The sequence below is a fragment of the Salvelinus fontinalis genome, chromosome 9 (assembly GCF_029448725.1).
Source record: "Salvelinus fontinalis isolate EN_2023a chromosome 9, ASM2944872v1, whole genome shotgun sequence".
NCBI classification, from domain to species: Eukaryota; Metazoa; Chordata; class Actinopteri; order Salmoniformes; family Salmonidae; genus Salvelinus; species Salvelinus fontinalis.
The window spans coordinates 340,001-357,500 of NC_074673.1; the positions used below are offsets into that span (position 1 = coordinate 340,001).

Consider the following 17,500-nt stretch of genomic DNA (forward strand, 5'->3'; position numbering starts at 1 on the left):
GTAAGTTGTATCTCAACCCACATGGCGGAGGTTGCGGGTTCAATTCCCACAGGGATCATGGTTACTTACTGATATAGAAGGTGTTTGGAGCCTGCTGGCCTTCAAACTGCTGCATGAGGAGACTGCTGGTCTGGTTGTCATGACGAAGCCATAGAGCCACTCCCAAGATCACACCTCCAGCCAACTGTCAGGGAGAAAGACAGAGAGAGATCTTCAGCACAGATTCTGTCGGACTTGGGCCATGACAGTAAATCTCAGTAAGACAAAAAATAGTGGTGTTCCAAAAAAGGTCCAGTAGCCAAGACAACAAATACAAATTCTATCTAGACACTGGCGCCCTAAAGCACACAGAGAATTACACCTACCTCGGCCTAAACATCAACACCACAGGTAACTTCCACAAGACTGTGAACAATCTAAGAGACAAGGGAAAAAGGGCCTTCTATGCCATAAAAAGGAACATGAAACTCGACATCCCAATTAGGATCTGGCTAAAATACTTAAATCAGTTATCGAACCCATTGCCCTTTATGGTTGTGAGGTCTGGGGTCCGCTCCCCAACCAAGAATTCACAAAATGGGACAAACATCCAATTGAGACTCAGCATGCAGAAGTCTGCAAAAATATACTTTGTGCACAATGCAAAACCCCAAACAATACATGCAGAGCAGAAGTACGAAAGGAAGTGATGCCCACACATTCCACCACAAAGCCCTCACCTACAGAGAGATGAACCTAGAGAAGAGTCCCCTCAGTCATCTGGTTCTGGGGCTCTGTTCACAAACACAAACAGACCTCACAGAGCCCTCACCTACAGAGAGATGAACCTAGAGAAGAGTCCCCTCAGTCATCTGGTTCTGGGGCTCTGTTCACAAACACAAACAGACCTCACAGAGCCCTCACCTACAGAGAGATGAACCTAGAGAAGAGTCCCCTCAGTCATCTGGTTCTGGGGCTCTGTTCACAAACACAAACAGACCTCACAGAGTCCCAGGACAGAAACACAGACCCAACCAAATTATGAGAAAGCAAAGAATCAACCAAACATAACAGAGCAAATTGGAATGCTATTTGGCCATAAACAGAGAGTACACAGTGGCAGAATACCTGACCACTGTGACTGACTCCAAAATTAAGAAAATCCTTAACTATGTACAGACTCAGTGAGCATAGCCTTGCTATTGAGAAAGGTCACTGTAGGCAACTGTATGACCGTCTTAGACACATATTTCCCACAGATCACACAGACCCATAATTTTCTTTTTAACAAATCATACATAGATAAACTCCCATAAATGTTAGGCAAAATACCGCAGTGTACCATCACAGCAGCAAGAGGTGTGACCCGTTGTCATGAGAAAAGGGGGCAACCGGTTAAGAACAAACACCATTGTAAATACAACCTATATTTATCTGTCCCCCCCCCCCCCATTTTCATCCTTCAGCTATTTGCACATTGTTACAACAATGGTTTCCCTTGCCACTCTTCTTTTGCTTGCTCTTTTTTGTGGGGGGTCTAGTCCGGATAACTGTAAAGCATTCTGTGCCCGTTGTCAACCTCTCCAATCTGTCAGCGGTTGTGAAAACCTTTCAGCACATGTTTGCTCATAAACTGTCCTCGACTTCATTGTTCTAGAACCAAGAAGCAGGAAACTGAATCCTCAAAAATGGGACAAAGGAGAGGAAAATCAAAACGGTCAGTGTTTCTACTGACACGACATGCAGCTAATCAGTAAAACAACAACACTAAAGAAGGAAACCGTAAATCAAAAAGGAAACTAGTGTCCAGGATAAGGCTGCATGACTTTTATGAGGATTTCACATAACGATACAGTTTCTTATACGCAATGGCAATAGACAAACCCAACCGTAACTGCTATTCCTGTGTAATTACATGATTCTGACACGCAACAACTTGGTATATTTTATGAAAGAAGACATCTGGTACCAATTAAATCTACATTTGAATGTAGCCTAAACACTACCAAGACCACCACAGGATCTAGCTACTGCAGGAAGTGTGTAGGAACAAAGGAAATGTCCAAGAGAAACAGTCTCCCTCTCCTCCACCTTCTGGTTCCCCCCCCCCCAAATCAATCCATGGTTCAAATGGTATTTCAAAAAAACATTACAAATACTAACACTGCGCTAGATTAAGCTTGTCTGGTGCAGTGGAACTAATAGAATAGTCCCAAAAGTGCAAACGCCGCCCACCTGGGACAGGCTAAAGTAATATGATAATGTAGTGGGGTGTTTATATGCTTCCTATTTCACTTTATTATTATCACGTGTGAATTGGAAATGTGTTTTTTCCCCCCCGCAAATCCCAACTCCCCCTGAGACAGCCTCGGAGAGTGGGGTCACAGCCAGGGTCAGCCATTATCAACGGTGACCTTTGATTAATTAGGGTCAAGTTCCTTGCACAAAGGCACATCGAACAGATTTTTCACCTTGTCTGCTCGGGGATTTGAGTAAACATGATGACCCTGTTGATCCCGTTGATCCTGTTGATCAGGGGTAACCTTGGTAACCTGCCATGGCCCAGGGAGTTTGGCTGTGTAGTTATTATGTTTCATCTATTGATGCCCCCCCTCTCTCTCACACACACACACACACACACACACACACACACACACACACACACACACACACACACACACACACACACACACACACACACACACACACACACACACACACACACACACACACACACACACACACACACACCACACACACACACACACGAATGAATGGAATTCTACAGTGCTTCAATGAAATGTTTCAAGGACAAACATACATGTATTTAAGTATGTTTTGTTCTTGTAGTGGGGACAGTAACATTAGTCATCTCTAAAATATATACTTCAAGGAAAATGTTTTTATATATTTGTTCAGTTTTCTATGTTTAGCTCACATAATATAATTTAAAAGTATGCATTAAGGAGTCTGTAATGTACTACATGTGGCAAAAACAAATGCAGACATTAGTAAATGCATTTCTATGGCTTCCTAAATATTTTTTACAATGTTGAGGAAGAACCAAGATGGAGTCACGGTGGCTTCAATACAATGGTGAGGGAGAGCCAAGATGGAGGCACGGTGGCTTCAACACAATGGTGGGGGAGAGCCAAGATGGAGTCACGGTGGCTTCAACACAATGGTGGGGGAGAGCCAAGATGGAGGCATGGTGGCTTCAACACAATGGTGAGGGAGAGCCAAGATGGAGTCACGGTGGCTTCAACACAATGGTGGGGGAGAGCCAAGATGGAGTCACGGTGGCTTCAACACAATGGAGGGGGAGAGCCAAGATGGAGGCACGGTGGCTTCAACACAATGGTGGGGGAGAACCAAGATGGAGTCACGGTGGCTTCAATACAATGGTGGGGGAGAGCCAAGATGGAGTCACAGTGACTTCAACACAATGGTGGGGGAGAGCCAAGATGGAGGCATGGTGGCTTCAATACAATGGTGGGGGAGAGCCAAGATGGAGTCATGGTGGCTTCAACACAATGGTGGGGGAGAGCCAAGATGGAGTCACGGTGGCTTCAACACAATGGTGGGGGAGAGCCAAGATGGAGGCATGGTGGCTTCAACACAATGGTGGGGGAGAGCCAAGATGGAGGCACGGTGGCTTCAACACAATGGTGAGGGAGAGCCAAGATGGAGTCATGGTGGCTTCAATACAATGGTGAGGGAGAGCCAAGATGGAGTCATGGTGGCTTCAATACAATGGTGGGGGAGAGCCAAGATGGAGGCACGGTGGCTTCAATACAATGGTGGAGGAGAGCCAAGATGGAGGCACGGTGGGAGAGCCAAGATGGAGTCACGGTGACTTCAACACAATGGTGGAGGAGAGCCAAGATGGAGTCACGGTGGCTTCAACACAATGGTGAGGGAGAGCCAAGATGGAGTCACGGTGGCTTCAACACAATGGTGGGGGAGAGCCAAGATGGAGGCACGGTGGCTTCAACACAATGGTGGGGGAGAGCCAAGATGGAGGCACGGTGGCTTCAATACAATGGTGGGGGAGAACCAAGATGGAGTCATGGTGGCTTCAATACAATGGTGGGGGAGAGCCAAGATGGAGTCATGGTGGCTTCAATACAATGGTGGGGGAGAGCCAAGATGGAGTCACAGTGGCTACAACACAATGGTGGGGGAGAGCCAAGATGGAGGCACGGTGGCTTCAACACGGTGGATCCTACCAATCACCTAGTGTATATATAAATCATTAATAGTACCTCGTCTAGGACTGGCTTACTTTATTGAGCCACTACAGTTTTCACACGGTCATCAGTTGGACCATTGAAAACAATATCAACAAGTGTATGAGATTATCATAAGATAGGCCTGTATCATAACAGTGTTGAACGGGAGCTCATTTCAATACCTCAGGGATACTATCTGGTTACGGAGACAAAATAGATTTAAAGGTGTCATAACAATTCTGAATGACTCAAAGTTATATTATAAGTTAAAACATTCAAGATGCACTTTTTTTTAATCAATAAATAAACTACAGACCGAACAAATGTAAATGATAATCACTTTAAAGTAGGATCGTAATAAAATAGATTTTAAAAAGACTCAACTCACCCAGAAAACGAAATTAAAGAAAAACAGCATGAATTTGATACACTTGTTGCAGCCAACGACAGTCATGATGATCGTCTGTTCAGGTCCGTTATCTTAAATAAATAAATAAAGTCTGCGTGATACCAGTGTGCCCGAGATTCTAAGAATGACTACCGTTAGCTTCTTCTCGTTCTAAGAAGCTTCTTCTCGTTCTAAGAAGCTTCTTCTCGTTCTAAGAACTCGAATTCTGTGTCAGAAATCTCAAGGTATGTACACCCAGAATGGGTTGAAACTCCTCCTTTAACTGATGACTGTGTAAACCGAGACTGGAAACGGCCCACCAAGTGATGAGGGTGGTAAAGAGGACAGATGAAAGACAGCGTGGCTTGGCTTGTGGTTATTTATATATTTTTCTTCTTGTTTAATTTGTACTGTTAATTTTTCTTCTTGTTTCTGATAAAACGTTTGTACTCAGGGCATCGTTTGGAATTAGAGACCCTGGTCTCAATGAATAAAAGTTAATAAAAAAATATAAATCTTCATAAAACTACAGGAGTTAGGAGGAGCAATATACTGTTTTTTTTTGCTCAGTGTTTTTGTTATTCTTCCACTATAAACAAGTATTCAGAACACAAATATACCGCATTTATTTTCCACCTAAACATCGAGATAACCACTATTACGCTGCTGCGTTCCACATGTCTAAATATTGAGATAAAAAAGAGCGTAGGGACTTCTTCCACATATCTAGGCTATGGTCTCTGGTCAAAAGTAGTGCTCTAAATAGGGAATAGGGTTCCACTAAATAGGGAACAGGGTTCCATTAAATAAGGAATAGGGTTCCACTAAATAGGGAATAGGGTTCCATTAAATAAGGAATAGGGTTCCACTAAATAGGGAATAGGGTTCCACTAAATAGGTAACAGGGTTCCAATAAATAGGGAATAGGGTTCCATTAAATAGGGAATAGGGTTCCACTAAATAGGGAATAGGGTTCCACTAAACAGGGAATAGGGTTCCACTAAATAGAGAATAGGGTTCCACTAAACAGGGAATAGGGTTCCACTAAACAGGGAATAGGGTTCCACTAAACAGGGAATAGGGTTCCACTAAACAGGGAATAGGGTTCCACTAAACAGGGAATAGGGTTCCACTAAACAGGGAATAGGGTTCCACTAAACAGGGAATAGGGTTCCACTAAATAGGGAATTGGGTTCCACTAAATAGGGAATAGGGTTCTATTCAATAGCGAATAGGGTTCCATTAAATAGGGAACAGCGTTCTATTCAATAGCGAATAGCGTTATATTAAATAGGGAATAGGGTTCCACTAAATAGGGAATAGGGTTCTATTCGATAGCAAATAGGGTTCCACTAAATAGGGAATAGGGTTCCACTAAATAGGGAATAGGGTTCTATTCAATAGCGAATAGGGTTATATTAAATAGGGAATAGGGTTCCACTAAATAGGGAATAGGGTTCTATTCAATAGCAAATAGGGTTCCACTAAATAGGGAATAGGGTTCCACTAAATAGGGAATAGGGTTCTATTCAATAGCGAATAGGGTTATATTAAATAGGGAATAGGGTTCTATTCAATAGCGAATAGGGTTCCACTAAATAGAGAAAAGGGTTCCATTTGGGATGCAGCCAGTGTAATGTCATCGTAATGGATCATTGCAGAGACACAAAGAGGACAGAGGCAGGGAACGACATGGGCAACACTGCTCTCTGTTGGCAGTGCCTATAACAACACCTTCATGACTCCTACCATATAATGACGAGAGAGAGGGAACTGAATGTAGAGGCTGTTGGGTTATCACTGGCCTTCTGTGTCTTTGTTCATAGGAAATCACTTTGTATAAAGAGGGGCCAGACATTTTCATACATCCAGTGATAATATAATGCTGATGATACTCTATCTCTCTATTAATTTTCAAATGGATGAATTAATGTAAGTTTTTAATATAGCGTGGATTTTGAGTTTAGCCAACTGGTTTCAGGGTCATACCCTCATAAACCGATTGACTATGTCAGGCTGTCTAACTGCATACGGTCCAAAATAATGAGGCTATATGTCCAGTACAAAGACATGGAGGAAGTGAAAGGGAAAGGGAGGGAGGGGGAACGGGTGGCGGTGCCTGGCTGCATGGAGGCAAACAATCAGTGAACGCATGAACTCAGAAGACAGTTTCAGCAAAACAATGGTTCTGACTGGGCATGCTCCATATCATTCTCCACGCGTATTCTCCTTCCTCCTCCTCCTCTTCTTCTTCTTCTTCTTCTTCTTCTTCTTCTTCTTCTTCTTCTTCTTCTTCTTCTTCTTCTTCTTCTTCTTCTTCTTCTTCCACGGTGTTTCCAGAACAACCGCGTCTCTTCTTCGAGTCAATTCTGAGGATTCTCAAGAGAATCATCACCGCGAGCATTGCTCAGTCAGAGAACACAGAGAACAGAGGACGTGCGCGTTACCTTCCTGCCTCCTGTCCTTCCGTGTTCATACTTCATGTGGTGTCACAGTGGACTACTCGCTCTCCTGCAGTCTCGAACACGAGGGAATCACAGGCATTGATTCGCCAAAAAATGCATACGTGAAAACAACAATTTACCCCGCTGAAGATAATTACAGTCACAGACATCTTGCGCGGCGCCTGATCTAGTCCTAGTAGGCTAAAAGCTACCGGTTGCTGTCCAACTGTTTCGTTCAACGGAAAACTTGATTTGAATGTGTCGTTTTCGGGTCGAAGGTGAACGACAGTAGATACACGAGAGGACGGATAGCGTTCTAAATAGCAAGCAGAGTGTCTCCGGGAGAGAGAGAGAGAGAGAGAGGGAGGGACTGGTGCTGTCCTTTCAGCACCACGGCAACACACACCCGCATTCACCATTCACCACCAAACCACCATCCATTTTTAATGGCATGCCATTGGCTACACTGGCTATCATTTTGGATTTAAATGTTTTCCCTCTGGTAGGTCTTGTGGTTGATTTCTACGACAGGTTGTGGAAACATTGGGGTATCCGGCATCATCAGTGGGAATATGTGCTGATTAGTCCTATAGGCCTGCACTATTTAGGATATACAGCCTGCAACCAGCAGCAGCCTAGACGTAACTCTTCCCTCTTCCCTCCCCTGGTAACCCCGGGTTGTGCATGTGTTGCACTTGCATGCGTTTTTTTCACCCCCCCCCCCCCCCTCCCACTGTGGCGTGCGGTGCTCATAGAGTTGCCGTTGTGATGCTGGGAACTTATTGGAGACATGCTTAAGGGACGCAATGGGCTTGAGCGACGAAAAGGATCGCATTGTGATAAACGTGGGTGGGACCAAGCACCAGACATACCGCGGTACCCTACGTACCCTGCCCGGCACACGTTTATCCTGTCTGGCCGAACCCGACGCGCCTAGTCACTTCGACTGGGACGACAAACATGAGGAATTCTTTTTCGACCGCCACCCTGCCGTTTTCGCCCATATCCTTAACTATTACCGAACTGGTAAACTGCACTGCCCTGCCGATGTCTGCGGACCTCTTTACGAGGAGGAATTGGCATTCTGGGGCATCGATGAGACGGACGTGGAGCCTTGCTGCTGGATGACCTATAGCCAGCACCGGGAGGCGGAGGAAGCGCTTGATAGTTTCGGCGGGGGTGCCCTGCTCGACTTAACCAGTAATGAAGATCAGGACCCGGAGTTCGTGACCGACCCGGGGGATGGGGTCGGTGATGAGGCAGATGAGATGACGAGGAGGTTGGCGCAGGGGTACTCTACCGACATAAAGGCAAGAGGACTGTGGGGTCGTTGGCAGAAACGCATGTGGGCTCTGTTTGAAGACCCCTACTCTTCTAAATATGCACGGGTGAGTAAGAGAGATATTTTCTCTACCGTCCATAATCTCTATTTCCCTTTCCAATTGATATTAAGCCTAATGATGGCTATGTGGTTTCATGATGAATGAGAGATTTACAGAGATGGAGATTGATAGAGGACTTCCAGCCATGTGATGTGGAGAGGGTCTGTGTGAGAGTGACCTTGAGATGTCAGGCTAGTCTACTCCCCGGGGACTCACCAGGGAGCTCTACAGCAGGAGAATGTTACTGTAACAGTCAGGTGGGAAGGAATAAATGTTGACCAATGGATCCTAAGCACTAGCCTACTTTCACCCCTAGATTGTGGTCAATGGGGCTCTGATCAAAAGTAGGACACTGAATAGGGACACTGGGACACAGATGATGTCAGCAAAAAAAACAGAGAAAGCCGAGTGTATCTCACCACGAGTATTATAACCCTTTCTTACTAAGCTGAGCCAAACCGTGCCAAGCTGAGCTGTACTGCACTGGCATCCACCATGGTTCCTGGAACAGTACTGGGGAGGACAATAATAAAATAAAATATCAAAGACAGCACAGTTTGCCTATAGGTTCAGGTTGGGACAATAGTGTGAAAAGGTGCTACATGTCTTTGTACCAAGAACCTCCTGAACATGAGAATAGCTTACCTGGGATGTTGGTATTTATGTTGGTTATTTCGTTTGGTTAAACAAGGTTTATGAATCCTTTTGGACTAGCCTGGGGCCAGAACTGTCTGTGCTGTCTTAGTGAGTGTGACAATGGCCATAGGAGTTGGCAAGACAGCACCAACCAGGCTACTCATGGACATGAGACTAGAATACCTGGGTGGGATGTGGGTAGTTTGAGAATACATGGGATGTTGGCAGTTTGAGAATACCTGGGATATTGGCAGTTTGAGAATACCTGGGATATTGGCAGTTTGAGAAAACCTGGGATATTGGCAGTTTGAGAATACATGGTAGGTAGGCAGTTAGTTTGGTTACAATACCTGGTTGGGTGGATATTGGCAGTTAGTTTGGTTAGAATACCTGGCTGGGTGGATATTGGCAGTTAGTGTTGGTTACAATACCTGGCTGGGTGGATATTGGCAGTTAGTTTGGTTACAATACCTGGCTGGGTGGATATTGGCAGTTAGTTTGGTTAGAATACCTGGCTGGGTGGATATTGGCAGTTAGTTTGGTTAGAATACCTGGCTGGGTGGATATTGGCAGTTAGTTTGGTTAGAATACCTGGCTGGGTGGATATTGGCAGGTAGTGCTGATTAGAACACCTGGCTAGGTTTGATATTGGCAGATAGTGTTGGTTAAATAGGTCAGGTCAGCATGTTGAGTAAACCAGATCTTTAGCACCAGCAGCAGTTGGCAGTATCTGATGGCAGACCTCCAGCCTGAGATGGTACACAGATTGCTGCTCCACGGTCGGAGGGACGAGGTTCTTGGACCTGTTATTACGGGCAGGCTTCCATCTGGCCTGGTCCTATGGTCCTCGATGGTGGTGATAGTGAAACGACTTTGCACCCGAAGACATTTTGGTAACATTTTTTTTGAAGCATTATAACTTGTTGTAAGTAAAGCCTGCTGTTATAATGCATTATAACTTGTAAGTAACGCCTGCTGGTATAAAGTATTATAACTTGTAAGTAAAGCCTGCTGGTATAAAGCGGTATAACTTGTAAGTAAAGCCTGCTGTTATAATGCATTATAACTTGTTGTAAGTAAAGCCTGCTGTTATAATGCATTATAACTTGTAAGTAAACCCTGCTGGTATAAAGCATTATAACTTGTTAGTAAAGCCTGCTGTTATAATGCATTATAACTTGTTGTAAGTAAAGCCTGCTGTTATAATGCATTATAACTTGCTGTAAGTAAAGCCTGCTGGTATAATGCATTATAACTTGTAAGTAAAGCCCGCTGTTATAATGCATTATAACTTGTTGTAAGTAAAGCCTGCTGGTATAATGCATTATAACTTGCTGTAAGTAAAGCCTTCTGGTATAATGCATTATAACTTGTTGTAAGTAAAGCCTGCTGTTATAATGCATTATAACTTGTAAGTAAAGCCTGCTGTTATAATGCATTATAACTTGTTGTACGTAAAGCCTGCTGGTATAATGCATTATAACTTGTTGTAAGTAAAGCCTGCTGGTATAATGCATTATAACTTGCTGTAAGTAAAACCTGCTGGTATAATACATTATAACTTGTTGTAAGTAAAGCCTGCTGGTATAATGCATTATAACTTGTAAGTAAAGCCTGCTGTTATAATGCATTATAACTTGTTGTAAGTAAAGCCTGCTGGTATAAAGCATTATAACTTGTAAGTAAAGCCTGCCGTTATAAAGCATTATAACTTGTTGTAAGTAAAGCCTGCTGGTATAAAGCATTATAACTTGTAAGTAAAGCCTGCCGTTATAAAGCATTATAACTTGTTGTAAGTAAAGCCTGCCGTTATAAAGCATTATAACTTGTTGTAAGTAAAGCCTGCTGGTATAAAGCATTATAACTTGTAAGTAAAGCCTGCCGTTATAAAGCATTATAACTTGTTGTAAGTAAAGCCTGCTGGTATAATGCATTATAACCTGTTGTAAGTATGTATGAAATCATATAATACTTTTAATAAGCCTTGTAAGTTACTGTATCAAGATTTTAAATGGAGTGAAAATGGCGGGATGAGTATTAGATGATCATAAGACATTATAAAGGTTCATACATGCTCATGACAAGTCTAACAATGTATTGTAACTGCATCATAATGCATGCTCCAAGTAGAAGGTTTTTATTATGTCATATTTCCACTCTTTTAGACCAGCCAGGTGAAACCCTCTACCCAAATACTGTGTGTCGTGCTGCTCATGCAGCTGTGTGACATGGCAATTGATTATCATTACAGGATAAGGTGGGCACACGGCCAATCAACACGAAGTTAACACTCTGATGTTATCGCCCACTGTAAAAGTACGAGTTATTACAGGTCCAGAATACAACAACACCGTTAAGATCAGAAATACAGTTGATTATTAATTGAGGAGCCGTTCAGATTGGAGTTGTTGATTGATTGTTTATGCCTGACTTGCTCTTGTTGTGTGGCAGACAGGGAAGAGAGGTTGATTGATTGTTCATGCCTGACTTGCACTTGTTGTGTGGCAGACAGGGAAGACAAGTTGATTGATTGTTTATGCCTGACTTGCTCTTGTTGTGTGGCAGACAGGGAAGACAAGTTGATTGATTGTTTATGCCTGACTTGCTCTTGTTGTGTGGCAGACAGGGAAGACAAGTTGATTGATTGTTTATGCCTGACTTGCTCTTGTTGTGTGGCAGACGGGGAAGACAAGTTGATTGATTGTTTATGCCTGACTTGCTCTTGTTGTGTGGCAGACGGGGAAGACAAGTTGATTGATTGTTTATGCCTGACTTGCTCTTGTTGTGTGGCAGACGGGGAAGACAAGTTGATCGATTGTTTATGCCTGACTTGCTCTTGTTGTGTGGCAGACGGGGAGGACAAGTTGATTGATTGTTTATGCCTGACTTGCTCTTGTTGTGTGGCAGACGGGGAAGACAAGTTGATTGATTGTTTATGCCTGACTTGCTCTTGTTGTGTGGCAGACAGGGAAGAGAGGTTGATTGGTGAGTGGTGATTTTTTTTTTTAATAGAGTGAAAGTAGCCGACCTCTCAAATGCTGAGCATCTCGTCCTCAAGTTTTTGTTTTATTATAAAACTAGTTTCACATAACTCTTAACTTGGACCGTTGTCTAAAATTCCGACAACCGGAAACCATTCAGAGCTGCCATACATATTCAGTGTGAGCCATACATTTCAGTGTGAGAGCCATACATTTCTGTGTGAGAGCCATACATTTCAGTGTGAGAGCCATACATTTCAGTGTGAGAGCTACATATTTCAGTGTGAGAGCCATACATTTCAGTGTGAGAGCCATACATTTCAGTGTGAGAGCCATACATTTCAGTGTGAGAGCCATACATTTCAGTGTGAGAGCCATACATTTCAGTGTGAGAGCCATACATTTCAGTGTGAGAGCCATACATTTCAGTGTGAGAGCTACATATTTCAGTGAAAGCTATATATATTTCAGTGTGAGAGCCATACATTTCAGTGTGAGAGCCATACATTTCAGTGTGAGAGCTACATATTTCATTGTAAAAGCCAATAAGCCATACATTTCAGTGTGAGCAAGACAGGACCTCAGCAATGAAGTTTGACAGAGCTTTATGGAGAACAGAATATAATTGACTTGGACTAGATCACAGTGTCTGTTATTTATAGGCAGTATTCAGCTAGATTCAGATTCAGAATTCTGTTTGGTTCAGATTCAGATTTCTGCTTGATTCAGATTCAGATGTGATTCAGGTTCACATTGTAATGAAGTAGGGCAAGGTTTGACAGAGCTTTATGAAGCACGGCATGTGGTTAATTATTACAAGTGTTAATTACAGACTGTAGTATTCACAGTGGACACATCACGTGACAGTGGAACGACCCCTATCACTGTCTCTGTTGTCACTCATTACTTTTTTTATTTAACCTTTATTTAACTAGGTTAAATCACAGTGAACATCAACTAGGATTAGCCAACCAGGGCAAGAACTTAGAAATAGAATCTAGTCACTATCTAGTCTTTCTACTTCTATGGGCAGAACAACCCTGGTCGTCACCATAGAGGCCAAAACAATCCTGGTCGTCACCATAGAGACCAAAACAACCCTGGTCGTCACCATAGAGACCAAAACAACCCTGGTCGTCACCATAGAGACCAAAACAACCCTGGTCGTCACCATAGAGGCCAAAACAATCCTGGTCGTCACCATAGAGACCAAAACAACCCTGGTCGTCACCATAGAGACCAAAACAACCCTGGTCGTCACCATAGAGACCAAAACAACCCTGGTCGTCACCATGGAGGCCAAAAGAATCCTGGTCGTCACCATGGAGGACAAAAGAATCCTGGTCGTCACCATAGAGACCAAAACAACCCTGGTCTTCACCAAAGAGGACAAAAGAACCCTGGTCGTCACCATAGAGACCAAAACAACCCTGGTCGTCACCATAGAGAACAAAACAACCCTGGTCATCACCATAGAGACCAAAACAACCCTGGTCGTCACCAAAGAGACCAAAACAACCCTGGTCGTCACCATAGAGACCAATACAACCCTGGTCGTCACCATAGAGAACAAAACAACCCTGGTCGTCACCATAGAGACCAAAACAACCCTGATCGTCACCATAGAGACCAAAACAACCCTGGTCGTCACCATAGAGACCAATACAACCCTGGTCGTCACCATAGAGACCAAAACAACCCTGGTCGTCACCATGGAGGCCAAAACAACCCTGGTCGTCACCATAGAGACCAAAACAACCCTGGTCGTCACCATAGAGACCAAAACAACCCTGTACTGGCTGTGCTGATGGTGTACTGGCTGTGCTGATGGTGTACTGGTGGTGCTGATGGTGTACTGGCTGTGCTGATGGTGTACTGGTGGTGCTGATTGTGTACTGGTGGTGCTGATGGTGCTGATGGTGTACTGGCTGTGCTGATGGTGTACTGGTGGTGCTGATGGCGTACTGGTGGTGCTGATGGTGTACTGGCGGTGCTGATGGCGTACTGGTGGTGCTGATGGCGTACTGGCGGTGCTGATGGTGTACTGGTGGCGCTGATGGTTTACTGGCGGTGCTGATGGTGTACTGGTGGCGCTGATGGTTTACTGGCTGTGCTGATGGTGTACTGGCGGTGCTGATGGTGTACTGGTGGTGCTGATGGTGTACTGGCTGTGCTGATGGTGTACTGGCTGGGCTGATGGTGTACTGGTGGTTCTGGCTGTGCTGATGGCGTACTGGTGGTGCTGATGGTGTACTGGTGGTTCTGGTGGTGTACTGGTGGTGCTGATGGTGTACTGGTCGTACTGATGGTGTACTGGTGGTTCTGGTGGTGTACTGGTGGTTCTGGTGGTGTACTGGTGGTTCTGGTGGTGTACTGGTGGTGCTGATGGTGTACTGATGGTGCTGATGGCGTTCTGGTGGTGCTGATGGCGTACTGGTGGTTCTGGTGGTGTACTGACTGTGTTGATGGCGTTCTGGCTGTGCTGATGGTGTACTGGCTGTGTTGATGGCGTTCTGGCTGTGCTGATGGTGTACTGGCTGGGCTGATGGTGTACTGGCTGGGCTGATGGCGTACTGGGGGTGTTGATGGCGTACTGGCTGTGCTGATGGTGTACTGGCTGTGCTGATGTTGTACTGGCTGTGCTGATGGTGTACTGGTGGTTCAGGTGGTGTACTGGTGGTGCTGATGGCGTACTGGTGGTTCTGGTGGTGTACTGACTGTGTTGATGGCGTTCTGGCTGTGCTCATGGTGTACTGGCTGTGCTGATGGTGTACTGACTGTGTTGATGGCGTTCTAGCTGTGCTGATGGTGTACTGGCTGTGTTGATGGCGTTCTGGCTGTGCTGATGGTGTACTGGCTGGGCTGATGGTGTACTGGCTGGGCTGATGGTGTACTGGCTGTGCTGATGGTGTACTGGTGGTGCTGATGGTGTACTGACTGTGCTGATGGTGTACTGGTGGTGCTGATGGTGTACTGGTGGTGCTGATGGTGTACTGGTGGTGCTGATGGTGTACTGGTGGTGCTGATCGTGTACTGGCTGTGCTGATGGTGTACTGGTGGTGCTGATGGCGTTCTGGCTGTGCTGATGGTGTACTGGCGGTGCTGATGGTGTTCTGGCTGTGCTGATGGTGTACTGGCTGTGCTGATGGTGTACTGGCTGTGCTGATGGTGTTCTGGCTGTGCTGATGGTGTACTGGCTGTGCTGATGGTGTACTGGCTGTGCTGATGGTGTACTGGTGGTGCTGATGGCGTTCTGTCTGTGCTGATGGTGTACTGGCTGTGCTGATGGCGTACTGGCTGTGCTGATGGTGTACTGGTGGTGCTGATGGCGTACTGGCTGTGCTGATCGTGTACTGGCTGTGCTGATGGCGTACTGGCTGTGCTGATGGTGTACTGGCTGTGCTGATAGCTTTCTGGCTGTGCTGATCGTGTACTGGCTGTGCTGATGGCGTACTGGTGGTGCTGATGGCGTTCTGGCTGTGCTGATGGTGTACTGGTGGTGCTGATGGCGTTCTGGCTGTGCTGATGGTGTACTGGCTGTGCTGATGGTGTTCTGGCTGTGCTGATGGTGTACTGGCTGTGCTGATGGTGTACTGGCTGTGCTGATGGTGTACTGGTGGTGCTGATGGTGTTCTGGCTGTGCTGATGGTGTACTGGCTGTGCTGATGGCGTACTGGCTGTGCTGATGGTGTACTGGTGGTGCTGATGGCGTACTGGCTGTGCTGATCGTGTACTGGCTGTGCTGATGGCGTACTGGCTGTGCTGATGGTGTACTGGCTGTGCTGATGGCGTTCTGGCTGTGCTGATCGTGTACTGGCTGTGCTGATGGCGTACTGGTGGTGCTGATGGCGTTCTGGCTGTGCTGATGGTGTACTGGTGGTGCTGATGGCGTTCTGGCTGTGCTGATGGTGTACTGGTGGTGCTGATGGCGTACTGGCTGGGCTGATGGTGTACTGGTGGTGCTGATGGCGTTCTGGCTGTGCTGATGGTGTTCAGTGGTGTAAAGTACTTTAGTAAAAATACTTTAAAGTACCACTTAAGTAGATTTTTTGCATATCTGTTCTTTACTTTACTATTTATATGGTTTACAACTTTTACTTTACTGCATTCCTAAAGAAAATAATGTACTTTTTACTCCATACATTTTCCCTGACACCCAAAAGTAGGCGTTACATTTTAAATGCTTAGCAGGGCAGAATTATGTTTTGAAATTCACACATTTATCAAGAGAACATCCCTGATCATCCCTACTGCCTCTGATCTGGCGGACTCACTAAACAGAGAACATCCCTGGTCATCCCTACTGCCTCTGATCTGGCGGACTCACTAAACAGAGAACATCCCGGGTCATCTCTACTGCCTCTGATCTGGCGGACTCACTAAACAGAGAACATCCCTGGTCATCCCTACTGCCTCTGATCTGGAGGACTCACTAAACAGAGAACATCCCTGGTCATCCTTACTGAATCTGATCTGGCGGACTCACTAAACAGAGAACATTCCTGGTCATCCCTACTGACTTTGATCTGGCGGACTCACTAAACAGAGAACATCCCTGGTCGTCCCTACTGCCTCCGATCTGGCGGACTCACTAATCAGAGAACATCCCTGGTCATCCCTACTGCCTCCGATCTGGCGGACTCACTAATCAGAGAACATCCCTGGTCATCACTAAACAGAGAACATCCCTGGTCATCTCTACTGCCTCTGATCTGGCGGACTCACTAAACACAAATGTTTTGTTTGTAAAAACTATAGAAATGTGCTGCCTGGTTTGCTTCATGGAAGGAATTTGAAATGATATCTACTTGTACTTTGACTTTTGATACTTAAGTATATTTAAAACCAAATACTTTTAGACTTTTACTCAAGTAGTATTTTACTGGGTGACATTCAATTTTAATTGAGTCATTTTCTATTAAGGTATCTTTACTTTTACTCAAGTAAACAGCGCGTAATGAGGCAGAGCTTTCTTCTGACTCAGTTAATGCAGGGGTCAGTAAGGGCCTAACGGTGGCCAATGCCGAGGCAGACGGGGCAGAGGTCATGACATTTACATTTACATTACATTTTAGTCATTTAGCAGGCGCTCTTATCCAGAGCGACTTACAGTAGAGTGCATACATTTTATTACATTTTACATACTGAGACAAGGATATCCCTACCGGCCAAACCCTCCCTAACCCGGACGACGCTATGCCAATTGTGCGTCGCCCCACGGACCTCCCGGTCGCGGCCAGCTGCGACAGAGCCTGGGCGCGAACCCAGAGACTCTGGTGACGCAGCCCTAGACCACTGCGCCACCCGGGAGGTCGACCATCGTCTACCTGTGGTTCTGCTTCACAAGACGAGCAGCAGTGCATCGTGGTGATGCAGAGTTCTCTCAGCTCAGAATGTGAAGAAAAAATATATGAAATATACATCTAAAATATTTCTTATGGAATATACTGAATAATCA

General features: G+C 45.2%; 2 protein-coding genes across 3 annotated transcripts in view; one reads left to right on the top strand and one right to left on the bottom strand.

The window, feature by feature from the left end:
- Window positions 1-4,923, bottom strand: part of LOC129861856 (CD81 antigen-like) — a 31,477-nt gene extending 26,554 nt beyond the window's left edge. Inside the window, exons 1-2 of the mRNA XM_055932997.1 lie at window positions 4,600-4,923; window positions 70-184 (exon numbers count right to left, since the gene is read on the bottom strand). Of these exons, the coding sequence (XP_055788972.1) occupies window positions 70-184; window positions 4,600-4,665 (181 nt within the window). The 5' untranslated portion in view covers window positions 4,666-4,923. The remainder of the gene's footprint in view (window positions 1-69; window positions 185-4,599) is intronic.
- Window positions 4,924-7,475: 2,552 nt separating this feature from the next.
- LOC129861857 (potassium voltage-gated channel subfamily C member 1-like) overlaps window positions 7,476-17,500 on the top strand; it is a 75,784-nt gene continuing 65,759 nt past the window's right edge. For both annotated transcript variants that reach the window (XM_055932998.1, XM_055933000.1), the window contains exon 1: window positions 7,476-8,431. In XM_055932998.1, the coding sequence (XP_055788973.1) occupies window positions 7,850-8,431 (582 nt within the window). In that variant the 5' untranslated portion in view covers window positions 7,476-7,849. The remainder of the gene's footprint in view (window positions 8,432-17,500) is intronic.